At 46.9% G+C, this 13119-nt stretch overlaps 1 protein-coding gene across 7 annotated transcripts; it reads right to left on the bottom strand.

Moving 5' to 3' along the window:
• Positions 1-238: 238 nt before the first annotated feature.
• Positions 239-13119, bottom strand: beta-Spec (spectrin beta chain). 7 transcript variants are annotated; one of them, XM_064683680.1, is made up of 9 exons: positions 12962-13119; positions 8786-9344; positions 2514-8100; positions 2247-2443; positions 2007-2175; positions 1627-1677; positions 1355-1461; positions 871-1037; positions 239-782 (listed from the first exon to the last, which is right to left on the bottom strand). In XM_064683680.1, exons 2-9 carry the CDS (start codon positions 9245-9247, stop codon positions 596-598), a joined length of 6927 nt encoding a protein of 2308 aa, XP_064539750.1. In that variant the 5' UTR covers positions 9248-9344; positions 12962-13119; the 3' UTR covers positions 239-595. The 7 variants fall into 7 exon arrangements, with proteins under 7 accessions (XP_064539750.1, XP_064539753.1, XP_064539752.1 ...); XM_064683683.1 differs by having other exon boundaries at positions 1627-1668; XM_064683682.1 differs by having other exon boundaries at positions 12966-13070.

The raw sequence follows: 13119 nt of genomic DNA, 5'->3' as shown, positions 1-13119 counted from the left end.
AATCTTCTAATAATAACTATAGATAACTTTTCGGGGGCTGCAGCTATGTGACCTGCCATTGGCATTTTCTGCTATGGCTTTTACTTATCATGACCTCGAGCTGCAGCCCTGCCTTTGATAAAAATCAACCACCCCAATTGTGTCAATTGGTACAGTGAAGCCTTGCTTTATGCGCCCGCCCAATTCCAATAGACCGACTTTTGGTCAATGCCAACAATTTGTGTGTACTTTAGAGGAATAATTCGTTTATTTATCGAATACATTGAAATGCATACACGAGTTGTTCTCAATTTTTGTGTTTTTTTTTTTGTTGTTTGTTTTTTAAATTTATATTACTTTGTATTTGTTTAAATAAATAAGATACATACGTTTAATCAATAATAGCAGTATTTATCGTGCAAATTTGATAAGCATAATAATTGTTTACGTTTACGTTTTGCTTCGTTCTTTTGCAAGATTTTTATGAAATAATTATGCATTAAATATATGAAAAAAATATATATGTATTTTTGTTGTTTTTTGTTTTTGTTGTTTTCTTTCTATTTTGTTTTTGTTTTTGTTTTTGTTTTAATTAGCTGCTCTTATATATTTGCATTTACTTTTTCTTTAAAGTAAAAAACGATCTGCGCTTTGGTTCGTCCTTTTGCGAAGTAGCCGGCAATGTTTGGGATCTGCTCGCCGCAACAGCCGCCGAATCGCTCTGGGCCTTCAAAGCGGATACCCACTGTGACATCTCGTTGTCATCGTGGGCCTGCAGCAAGAACTCAGCTCCGCTAGCCAATCTGTGCGGCAGATACAGATACAGATAGATACATTTTTTTTTTTTAAATAAATATTGATTAATTTGAAATATGATTCAGCAGGACTCACTTCACTCGCAGCACGTGCTTCTTCTTGGTGTAATCACTGGCAATTTCGATGGCAGCGCCCTGCAGATCGTAGCTGGGCTCGCCGCGGAAGGTCAATTCGGGATTACTCTTGTAACCCTTGTGATCTTTGAAGAACGAAACGCGTCCGCTTCGTGCAGCCATATAAACCTACAAAATTGTTGCAAAAATTAATAACAATTTCAATCAAAAACAAAAAACTACGGCTGGAAAATTGTTAAAATTCACGAAATCGCTGAAAACGTATTCATTATTAATTTTAAGAAAAATTCAACCATAAATCCTTTAAGCAGCAATTGTCAACCAGGAAAGCTGACAAATGTGGATCAAGGATTTAGCTCTTTATAAAAGAAAAAAATATAATAATTACGTATTTCAGCGATTTTGGTTTAGCGCGAAAACTGAGAGAAAAAATTTATTGTAAAGCCAATCAAAAGATTTACGTAGGCTCATCTTTTGAAACCTACCTTGTCCCAAGATCTGTTGGATGCCTTCTTGGTGGCCGACTCCCACTCATGCTTTCGTGTCACATAACCCTCCTGACCATCTCCAGTAGCTGGTGTGGCGCCACGCTCTACGGAAAAGACCTCGATTAGTTGACAGAGCACTGACACATATATCTATATCTATATCTCTATATATATATCGTTATATGTAAATGAATTTGTATAGATTGTAAATACAGTTAGTGATAGTTGGAGGAGTCCTTGGGCAAGAGCTATTTAAGCAAGAGCTGTACCTGTTTGGGTCTCGACAACGCGCTCAATGTCTTCGGCTGTGTCTGCAGCGGCTGAGTTAAACATTTGATTTGGTGGTTGAGTTTGGTTAGTTGATTGAGATTAATCCGGCGTTATTGATAGTAAGCATGAGTGAATGAGATGGAATGTTCAGATATTTAGTTGGTTATGCACATACGATAACGGTAACGGGATAGATGGATATCTAGTTTGGGCTGGGTTAACCGCTTTTCAGATTAAATCTACGTGCTTCGGTTAATATAGATATACACATATATATATATATATATATTTGGGGGGAGGGAGGGAATAATTAGAGAGAGGTGAGGTGAAAAGTCAAAGTGATATGATGCTGGTATTCAGCTAGGGCAGCTAGTCCTACCTGCTTCATCGTGGGCAATGCCCACATCGACATCATCACGACGCTCAGCCTCACGTTTGGCCAATTCGGCCGCCTCGGATGCGGCCTTAGCCTCCTGTTCCTCCTTGATGCGCTGTCGTTCGGCCTCCTCCGCCTGCTCCTGGCGCCGTTTCATTTCCTTAAGCTCAAACTAGTTGATAGAAGGAGAAGGAGTACAATGAGTATTCGTTTCTAGGGATGAGGATGAGCGTCTCCACTTACGGTTGTCAAACGCTCAAGTGCGCTGAAGCGCTCCTCTTGTGCGGCGGCCGACTTCTCGAATGCCTCGTGCTTCTTGATCAGATTCTCGACCTCGTCAATGGTGTGTCCCAGCTCGGAGGAGAGCAGGTACGGCTCCTGGGCAATAAGCCAAGCCTCGGCAACGGCAGCATCTCGGGCAAACTGATAGACCTCCAGGACTGCAACAAGGAGAAAAGGACTCTTAATTAGAAATCAACAATCGGGGGGGAAAGATAATTTGTAACATACTCAGCTGTAGGTTCTCCCAGCGCTCCTCCCAGCGCAGGAGCAGGGCATTGCGACTGTTGCTCAGCTGCTTGAGGCGATCCTTGATGTCCGCGGAGGCGTAATGATTGCGCGTGAGCAGCTCCTTGCCGAGGGATATGCACGCTGAGAAGTTATCCTCGCGCGTATCGATCTCGGCCTTTAGACTCTGATGGTTATTCATAAGCAGCTCAACGCCGGACACGTCGCGCGGCTTCTCGGACGTGTTCATCTGCCGCACCAGATCCTCCATCCAGATGGTGAGTATGCGCACCATATTGAAGAATCGGAACAGATCGCCGGTGTCGGCCAGTTTTTGTTTGCGTGCATCGCACATGGCCTGCAGATTATCCCAGGCATGGAGCACCTCCTGTTCCCGATTCGTGATCTCCTTGGCCTTATCGCCGGCATAGGCGTCCTGCAGCTTGGCGGACTCCTCCTGGATTTGCTGCACCTGCGAGTACAGAGTCGTCAGATCCTGCTGGAAATTGTAGTGCTTGCGCTGCAGCGTCGACACGGAGCCGGCATCGCGGCCCAGCTCATCGGAGACGCCGTGCTGCTTCTCTAATATGCGTCCCAATACATCCTTGCAGTCATGGAAGAATTTGTGCAGTTCACGCGATGCGGCCAGCATTTGGGTGCGCGTCTCGATCAGTTCGAGCAGATCCTGCCACGACTCGTTCAGATTGTCCTTCCACTCGGCAATGGTCGCCGAGTCCGAGTGCCCGGCCTGTATCAGATTGTCCGCAATGCCATTGACCTTGGCCACGCGCTCACCGCCGACGGCCTCGGTGTCGCGTGCGAACTCATTGAAGCGCTCCGACAGCAGTGTAACATGATCGTAGTCCTGGCCCAGCTCCTGGGAGCCGGCGACTACCTCACGATCGGTGATCCATTGCTCCAGATCGTCAACCTCGCGGCTGAGCATGAACAGCTGCAGCGCCTCGTTGAGCCGGGCGCGACGTTCACCGGCCAGGTCCTTGAGGCCGGCATAGAGCTTGTCCAGCTGGGATTGCTTGACGGCGACGGCATCGCCGTTGGATACATCATCGCTGCTGAACTGACGCGCCACCTCGCCCAGTTGGCGTATGGTGTTCGCGTAGTCCTCGACCGATTGCTCCAGATTCTCGTGCTTCTTCATCAGATTCTGGGCGCTAATCTCGTCCTTGCCGCGATCCTCGACCATCATGTACAGCTCCTGTTCGCTCATCCATGACTCGGCCTCCTGGGCATCGAAAAAGTACTGTTGCACCTTCTCCGATTCGAGCAGATGCCGCTTGCGATTCTCGATGGCATCCTTTAGCTCCTGCCACTTGGCGGTCAGATCGCTGATCAGCGCCTCAAACTTCTTGGCATCCTCGTGACCCTCGTCGATCAGTTTGCGTCCGTTGTTGCAGATGGCATTGATGCGCGGCTCGTGGTTATCGATTTCGGTGGCCAGCGATTGGTTCTTCTTCTTGAGGACATGCACATTGAACAAGGAGTTGCCGTAATCTGTGGAATTGGCCACCGGCAGCTTCTCATCGATCCAGAGCTTCTCGTCCTCGACATCGCGACAGAACTGGAAGGCCTCCTTCTTCTTCTCCAGCTGCTTCTGGCGCTCCAGCAGCGGCGCCTTGATCTTCTCGAAACGCTCCAGCACAGCCGTCTTCTTCACGACAATCGGTTCGATCTTCTCCTCGGGCACCGTCTTCTGCAGATATTCCGTCTGCTTGTCAATCTCCTCCACCTGACGGGCCTTGACCGCCATCTGGGTCTGGATGACCTGCTGCTTTTGCATGAGTATATTAACGGATGTCAAATCGTTGGCTGTGTCACCGCTGACGATCTGTTTCTCCAGGTCTGTAATGTAGGAGTCGATGTCGTCGCAGGTCTGCTGGACGAGCACCTCGCGATTGGCGTCGAAGAGCAGGGCGCCCTTCTCCTTGGTATGGACTTCGAGGTCGTCGAACTGTTTGGCCAGCTCCTTGAGTTTGGGTTCGATAACATCCTTGAATTCGGGCTTCTCCTTGGACAGCTCCTGGGCGGACTTTTCGGCCTCGTATAGGCGTTCCTTGTTGGCGGCAATTTCCGCCTCGAAGGCCTGATGCCTGGTCCACTTGGAGTGTATGGTCTTGGCGCTGCGATAGGTCTCATCCTGGGAGGTAACATACTTCTCCTGCACCCATTCGGCCAGCTCCTCCAGATCCTGCAGGAATTCGTGCAGCTTCACCTGATTCTTTAGCTTCTCGTGCTGATCCAGCGCACGCTGGCGATTATCATCCCGACGTCCGGTTATGTTCTCGGCCCGTTTGCCAATCTTGTCCGCATCGAAGTGCTCCTTCTCCACCAAGGTGTCGGCCACCTGGAGCAGCGTATTGATCTTGTCATCGTTGGCCTCCATGGTGGTAAGGAAGGCTTCGTGGCGTTTCAGCTGATTCTCGGCCTGCTCCAGATTAACCGGCGTATCGTCCTTGCTGAGGAAGTGCTCCTGCTGGCTGAGCAGCACCTCAGTCTGGCGTGCATCCCGATTGAACAGCTGCTGATCCAAGCTCTGCGACAACAACACCTGACGATTCTCCCACATCTGATGCAGCTCCTCCCAGCCGTCCTTGAGGGCGTTCAGGCGCTCGCGCAGGAACATGTACTGCGGATCCTCGGAGGTGTTGCCCTCGGTGGTCAAACGTTCGCCGTATTCCATCATGGACTTGTAGTCCTCGGTATAGTTGTCGATCTCCTCGCGTATGGACTGATGCTGGTTGAGCAGCTTCTCGGCCTCGGGCAGCGATGTGGGCGTATCCTCGGAGGCGACATCCGTTTGGGTCTTGGTCAGCCAGGTCTGGAAGTGATCGAGATCGCGCAGGAAACGATGCAAATCGCCAGCCTCCTCCAGCTTGGAGTCGCGCTCCTTCAGCATCTGTGTCAACTGCTCCCAGATCAGTTCAATTTGTGCGATCCGTTCGCGGATTAGCTGCGCCTCCTCCGGATGCTCCACCTCAATGCTGTCCGCCTCGCGTCCCAAACTCGACAGCTTCGCCTGTATGGCGGCCAGATCGCGATCCATGCCGCTAAGGCGACGCTGCAGTGTCATCACGCCGGTCAGATCCATCTCCAGGCTGTCTGTTTCGGTGAGGATGCGCTTCTTGTCCTCAATCCACGAGATTGTCTCGCGGCACTCAATATAGAAAGTCTGGACGCCATGCGCCGACTTGAGGTCATCCATTTTGGCCTCGGCCTTTTCGCGCAGCGTCGACCATTCCTGGTTGAGATGATTTTGTCGGTCGAGAATCTCATCCGAATTGGGATGCTCGACGTGGAGTAGCTGGCGGGCGAGCTGATTGACAACGGCCACACGGGAGGCATTGGCATTCATCTCCTTGTCGAATCCCTCGAAGCGATGCTTCATGATCTCCACATCCTCGATGTCCTTGCCGGGCACCATGGTGTCCAGCATTTTGGTCTTCTCCTTGATCCATTGCTCGACGCCGTCCGCCTCGGACATCAGCTTGTAGAGGCTGAGCGCGTCGAGGAGACGCTGCTTGCGCAGCTTAGCCAGCTCGGTGAGCTCCTTGTAGCGTGAATCGATCGCCTCCAGGCGCTTGTCCACATTCGCCTTCTCCGGATCGTTGAGCTTGAGGGTCTCGGCCTGCTTGTGCAGGGCATCGATGACCTCGGCATAGTTCTTCAGCTCGTCGGCGACATCCTTGTGCTTCTTGAGCAGCGACTGTACGTTGGCCTCGTCGCGACCAACATCCTCGCTGGAGACAATGCGCAGCGTGTCCAGCATCCAGTTGTCTACGTCGTCGGCATCGGCGAACAGCTGGAAGTACTCGACGGCGTTCTCTAGACGCTGGCGTCGATACTTTGTCAAATCAAGCAGATGATCCCACTTGGACAAGATCTCCTTGAGGCGATCCTTGATGCGATCGGCGCCAAAGTGACCCTCGGTGATGAGCTCGGCGCCAACCTTGGCCACGTTCTGCAGCTGGGGATCGTGCGATGTGATCTCCGACTCGAGCGCCTTGTGCTTGCTCAGCAACAGATTGACCGTGGTCAGATCGTGGCCAATCTCGTCGGTGGAGACGATTTGCTCCTTCTCCTTGATCCAGTTCTCCTCGTCGGCGGTGTCCCAATAGAATTGCCACAGCTTGCGGCTCTCCTCGAGGCGGCTGCGTCGCTCGACGGCCAGACGCACCAGCTCCGCGTAGGCATCCTCCAGCTGCTGGACGCGGCTGACAATGATCTCGGGATCGCACGGCTTGTACGATTCGGGATCGTCGCTGAGGAACTTTTGGGAGTTCTGTACGACGACCTTGACGCGCTCGCCCAGTATATTGATGTCGGCCTCGACCAGCGAGTGCTTCTGGAGCAGATCCTCGACGCCCATCAGATGCTTGCCATAGTCATCGGTCATCAGGAGCTGCTTGATCTCCTCCATGTTGTCCAGTATGTAGAGCATCTCCTGGAAGTTCTGCTGCAGCTGCAGCGAGATCTCCAGGCGCATGCGACGTGCGCGCAACAGTTCCAGCAGATACGTCCATAGACGCATCACGTTGTCCTTGCGCAGCAGGATGCGCTTCACGTCGTGATAGCGCTCCGACTCGAGCTCATCACAAACGGCGACCACCGCCTGGACGCGCTCCTCATACGCAAAGATGTCCGTCTCGATGGCCTCGTGCTTCTTGGCAGCCGCCTCGACGGCGGTCAGATCGAAGCCAAAGTTATCCTGGCTAACCAGACGCTGGTTCTCCGAAAGCCAAGTCTCGCGCATGGAGGCCTTGCGATCGAAACGCGCCGCCAACTGCTCCAGTTTCTCTTGGCGGATGAGCTCCTCGCGCAGCGCCAGCTCACGCTCGTGCTCGGCCTTCTCGAGCCGCTCCCAGGCCTTGTTGATGTCCGATATCATTTTGCCCTCCTTGGGCGTGTAGGGTTTTTGGTTGTTGGCGCGCATCTTGGACTGGAGAGTGAAGAGCAGCACCTCCAGGTTGCCCTTCTCCACGAACTTGGGCGGCTTCTCGATGGTGCGATAGTTGGAGAACTGCGCCAGCTGACCCTGTACACCGACCAGCGAGTTCTCGAATTCGCGCTCACCCAGCGACTGTATCGTCGTCTCGATCCACTTGAGGAGATCGCTGGTGAAGTGCTCATAGTCGTGAATCATCTTGTCGTTCTCCATGGCAATGCCGACCACCTTGCCGATGCGCTTGCCCTGGACAGTCTCCTGCTTCAGCTTGCTGAAGTAGTGATAGTACGTGACCACGTAAGTGATGATCGACTTCTCGTCGGGATGCTCGACGCACACGTCCTCGGCATCCAGCAGCTTGGCCAGGCCCAGCTTATCCTCGGCCACGTCGAATGCATTGTTCAGATTGTGTATGGCATTGGTCTTCGATAGCTTCTCGAATTGCACTAGATCTGGACGGTGTTTGTGTATGATCGCATTGAAGGCCAACCCATCCCGCCACGAGGTCGTAAAGTTCCGCACGTTCACATTGTGATAGCCAGCGGTCTTCATCTGGCACCACAGCAGTAGCGCATCCTTGGCCGACTTTGTCTCCTTGTTGTCCACCTCCTCGATGGTGATATCTTGTATCTGTTCAAAGCGTCAAACACAAAATGTTCACAATGGCATATCAAGATTAGGATCGGGATCGAGATCGAGATCTGGATCAAGATCAGGGCTAATTAAATCTACACTGAGAAAAAGTTTGCAGTCTTCCTACATTTATATCCTTCCACTTAAATTTTAACGATCCTTTACATAATTCTTTTCTGTTATGTTAAATAAGGTTAACTCTTTCATGTTAGTTTACATTTGTTGTGACTGTTATGTAAAAACTGTTAACTAACATTGTCATGTTAGATATTATCTTGTAACGTATCTTATGTGCATAAAAGGCAAAACATTGTCAGTTATGTTAGCTTACATTTGTTGTGTCTGTTATCTAAAAACTATTAACTAACAGGATAAAGCATGTTATGTACAGCTTATGTACATCATTCTTTTCCGATATGTTATCTAAATACTGTTAACTAACATTGTCATGTTACACGATATCCAACTGCAATTGCTAACGTATGTTATGTACATCATATGTACATTAAAGTTGACAAAATTGACGTCATCTCTTTGTTATGTCAACTAAAATTGACTTTAACATTTACAACTCTCGCTAACATTTTCATATTCTGTAAACTTTTACTGTTACTGTTAACCTTGACTGCAAACGCAATATAACTTTTCTCAGCGTATGAGATTAAGAAGAAGCATAACCTACCTGGAAGCGCAAGATAATCGTCCAGATGAGGCCGAGATTGAGTGAGGCATTGCCATCGACAATGTCGTGGGAGCCAATGTTCTCGAGATGGACGCGCTGTTCGCGCAGAAACTGGAGCGCCTTGTCCACATTCTCGAGGCAGTGTATGCGCATTTTGCCCTTGGTGGGCTTGGGCAGGCGTTCGCCGGAGAGCACCTCCAGCAGCTTGATTAAATGCTTGCCATCGCGCATGTCCACGTAGAGATCGGCGATGCGACAGTTGACCCGGCAGAGATGCGAATTCACCCACTTGGTGAAGGTCTTCTTCTGTACGCTCTCGCGCTCCTCGGCCAGCGCCTTGATGCGCGACCTCTCAAACAGGCGCGAACTGGAGTTGCCGCCATCGTATTCGTATTCATCGATATATTCGTTGCCTGGACCCTGGCTGGGGTCCCATCGAACAATTGAAATGTCCGTCGTCATTTTGTCAGCTCACTTGTAAATTGTCCACAATTCTCACCGCAAAGAATTCAATTTTGTATCCCCCAATTCCGAACCGAAAATAAACCTCAAACAATAACTGCAAAAAACAGAGAGGCAAATGGAGGAATAATTAGAAAACGTTATTCAATTATTCTGTTCAATTTTTCAGCTTCATTTCAGATAATTTTCTATATATTTCGATTATTTTTGACTAGGTCACAAAGAAGTGGGCTTTGCCTGCATCTCAAGTCCCGGGAAATTGAGCGAGTGTTTATCTTTTATATACTCTTTTAGTAGATATTCGAATTTTATCTGAAAGTATGAGATATCCGCGATCCCATTAATTATAAATATTATTCATTTTTTATTGTATTATATAAATTACTATTATATTTTTTATTATATTATAATAATTATTTATTATATTATATTTATTAATAGTTTTTTATTATTTTATATCTATTACTTATTATATTTTATTATTTATTTATTATATTATATTATATTATATTAAATTATAAATATTATTGTGTCTCAGCATATACTAGACCTACATTTTCTATATATATTATATATTTTATATTATATGTTCTCTATATTCTCATATTTCCTATACAGATCGGGTTCTCTATATTTTCTTTCCGCAATTTTTTTCCCATTTTCATATGGTGTAATTTGATTATTAGAGCAATTAACACCAAACTTGTGTAGTAAGATATGTTAAAACTTCTTCACTTTTAAAGATAGGTCCTTGGTATACACACACATTTATATGCCATAGTTAAGCCCTGAAATTTCACAACGATCGGACCATAAACACCGAAGTTACCGCAGGATACTTTTCCCCATACAAACTGTGGGGCTAAGGAATGAAGTGCGTTTTTCTACGTAAGGATGAAGAGAGGCTAAAATGTATGTATGTAGTGTATCCACAAGTCGGTCACTCCCGACTGGCGCTTTTTTGTTATATTTCAGATTTTGTTCATGATAAAATTTTCTGTATAAATCTCTCATAAATATTTATTCACGCCTGGGTGGGCGGTTTTCACTTCGCTTTTCTTTCACCCCCCCAACCCCACCCCCTTCCGTTCTGGTGATGATTCATTAGACACAATGGCGTCACATTGAGTGGCACGCGGGTCGCCTGGGTCAACTGGCCAACAAGTCAGATCACAATTGTCGCTCACTGTGTGTGTGTGTGTGTGTGTGAGTGTGAGTGTGCGTATGTATGTGTATCTATTCATTATTTTAGCTTTATAGTTAACGCGATTACATCACGCCCCATCCGCAGTGCGATTCTCATTCCGATTCTGAATCCCATTTAAAAAGTGTGACAGGTTGTGGGCGGCAACATTGGGGGTACGGGGGGGAGGGTAAGGGGAGCACTGATTTAAATCGCTTGCTGGTGAAATTGCAGGAAATTCAATTCACAAGCTATCGGAATGACCGAAAAGCAGGTACATATGTATGTTTCTCTGTGTGTGTGTGTTTTTTTTTATCTGTATACCAATGGGAACCGCACGCACACTAACAAACAAACACTAAAAAGCTATGCAGCTATGTCTATTGTGACCTTTATTCCAAGCTGTGCAGGTCATTCCCTTCACGCTATACACACACACACACACACACACACACACACACACACACGTATGTACTTGGAGCAATTATGTTTTTTTTTTACACATAGCACTTCAAAATTGCACTGGTAACTGTTTTTGTATTTGCGGCGGTTGCCTTGCTGATTTAATTTGCGCTCTCAGTGGGCATGAGCTAATTTTGCAACAATCTATTAAAAAAAAACAATAGAATTTAGCACACATCTTTATTTAAGCACATACATATGTATGAGCGCATAACACACATTCTCATTCACGCGGCTCTATTATCTATTACGTAATATTTTGCTGATTATAACGAAAACGAAGCTTAAAACTCACCGCCGACAGGCGACGGAGATGAACGAAAAAGAGAGAGCGGCGCACAACGAAAACAGAGCGAAAACTACAACAGCAGCAGCAGCAGCAAACACCAACGCAACACAAACAAATAAACAAACAGGCGGCACACGCACACAAAGAGAGCGCGTGAGCGTAAAATGGAAAATGGTGAGCGTAGCGAAGAGAGTTAATGAGACCAAACAACCGCTGCGGGGGGAGTGGGTAGCTGAGCTGTATTCAGCAAAAGCCCAGTTAAAATGGGGTAGGTTTCGAACTCAGCTCGGGCAGCTTTGCAATTATGATTGCATGCACGCAAGTACACATGTATCTACATGTGTGTGTGTGTGTGTGTTGATCTTGCTGGAAGTGAGTTCATCACATTGATTTGATTAGCGGGCGAGAGGCGCGGTCTTTTCTTTTAGGGCGTTGGAGTTGTGCAATTGCCGTCGTTCAATTCAATTAACGAGGGCAGCTCAATGCATACCATCAGCGCAGTGAAAACTCCAAATTTTAATTGCATGCATGGCCTTTTGCTTTTTATGTATGGAAAACCTGTTTTCGAACAGCGCTAATGTACATTTTCGTTTTGTTTTTACTATGAGGCTTCTCCAACTCACAAGCACACACGCACATATGCGTACACACATGTACACATACATACATCAGTACGTGCTTATTACCTTACAACTGTACAATTTGAATTATGGCCGTTGATTTGTCATTTTTTATGGAAGTCGAGAGCGGCTTTTTTTTAGGAAGGTGGGCCAAACCTCAACGCAAACACACTCAACACACACACAAGCACACGCACGTACACACGCAAAGCATATATGGACAAGTGCAGCACAGTTTTTCGTTCTGTTTTCCACCCATTCCATGTATCGATAAACAACTTCAAATTCAACTCGTGACCTCTTGGAAGGATTTCCTATTTTTACATGGGTCGTGAATGTGTATGGGTGTGTGCGTGTGCACGTAACTGTATTTCGAAGTGCATTTTGCTGTCAGTATGCGTGTGAATGAGTAAAAAATAGCTAAGCAACAAAGGGAGTAAGAGATAGATATTATGCGCCTGTGTGTGTATTTGTGTATGATTAAAAACATTTCTTTATATGTATATGTATATCTCGATTAAATATTGGCTTTTATCGCACATTTTTTATTTAGCTCTGACGCAAATATTACTCAAGTTTTTTTCATGTCGCTGCTTTAATTAAAATTAATTTTTCTAAATTTCATACTCTTGTTTTGATTCGAGTTTGTTCAAATACTCGTTTACACGCACAACATAGGCGCACTGAGCAGTTTACGCACACACACACGACTCTGCACTACGCTCTCACATCGCACAGACTAAACGAACTGAAAAAAAAAAACACCGAATGATGTCATCAACGCCAGCAGCGAACGTACTGTGACTGCGACTGCGATAGACGGGGGCAGGCAATTTTAATCGATGATGTTTTTATTATGTATGTACGTGTATGCACGTACATATATGCATAGATATAAGTAGGTTCGATCATGTATCCATGCATACATATATACATGGATTATATATCAGTTATTTAATAGCGCCTAAAGTAACACTGCGTCAACTGGCCCACATTTCTACTTTGAGATACTTTTTGACTCCTCACTTCTTCTGCTTCTTGTCACTGGGAATTAGGCACTCGGCACTCGGCACTGGGCACTGGGGCGTTGGTCTATTTTTCCGACATTTGATTTTTCATTTAGCGCCTATTTTCACTGCACTGTGGCAACTTTCACTTACCTACTCGGCAAACTTGCTGTTCAATTTTCCCTAATTGATTCATAAAATACACAATTCATATAGATGCTTCACGATATATTTATTTTTATTCACATTTATTCTTTGCGGTCGAACTTCACTTGCGAGTAAAAAAAAAAGTGACTGCTGAATACGGAATG

Source organism: Drosophila montana, unplaced genomic scaffold (assembly GCF_035044405.1).
Source record: "Drosophila montana isolate Dmon_TW-CO22-7 unplaced genomic scaffold, ASM3504440v1 contig_2666_1, whole genome shotgun sequence".
In the NCBI taxonomy this organism is placed as follows: Eukaryota; Metazoa; Arthropoda; class Insecta; order Diptera; family Drosophilidae; genus Drosophila; species Drosophila montana.
This window is presented reverse-complemented; position numbering and strand designations above follow the sequence as displayed.

Bases quoted from the DNA above. Each gene is read 5' to 3' on its own strand.
- beta-Spec (XM_064683680.1), bottom strand. From the start codon at position 9,247: ATGACGACGGACATTTCAATTGTTCGATGGGACCCCAGCCAGGGTCCA. The intron at 1,678-2,006 runs GTAGGACTAGCT...TGTTTAACTCAG, and splicing joins CATTGCCCACGATGAAGCAG to CCGCTGCAGACACAGCCGAA. The intron at 1,038-1,354 runs GTAGGTTTCAAA...ACAATTTTGTAG, and splicing joins CCAACAGATCTTGGGACAAG to GTTTATATGGCTGCACGAAG.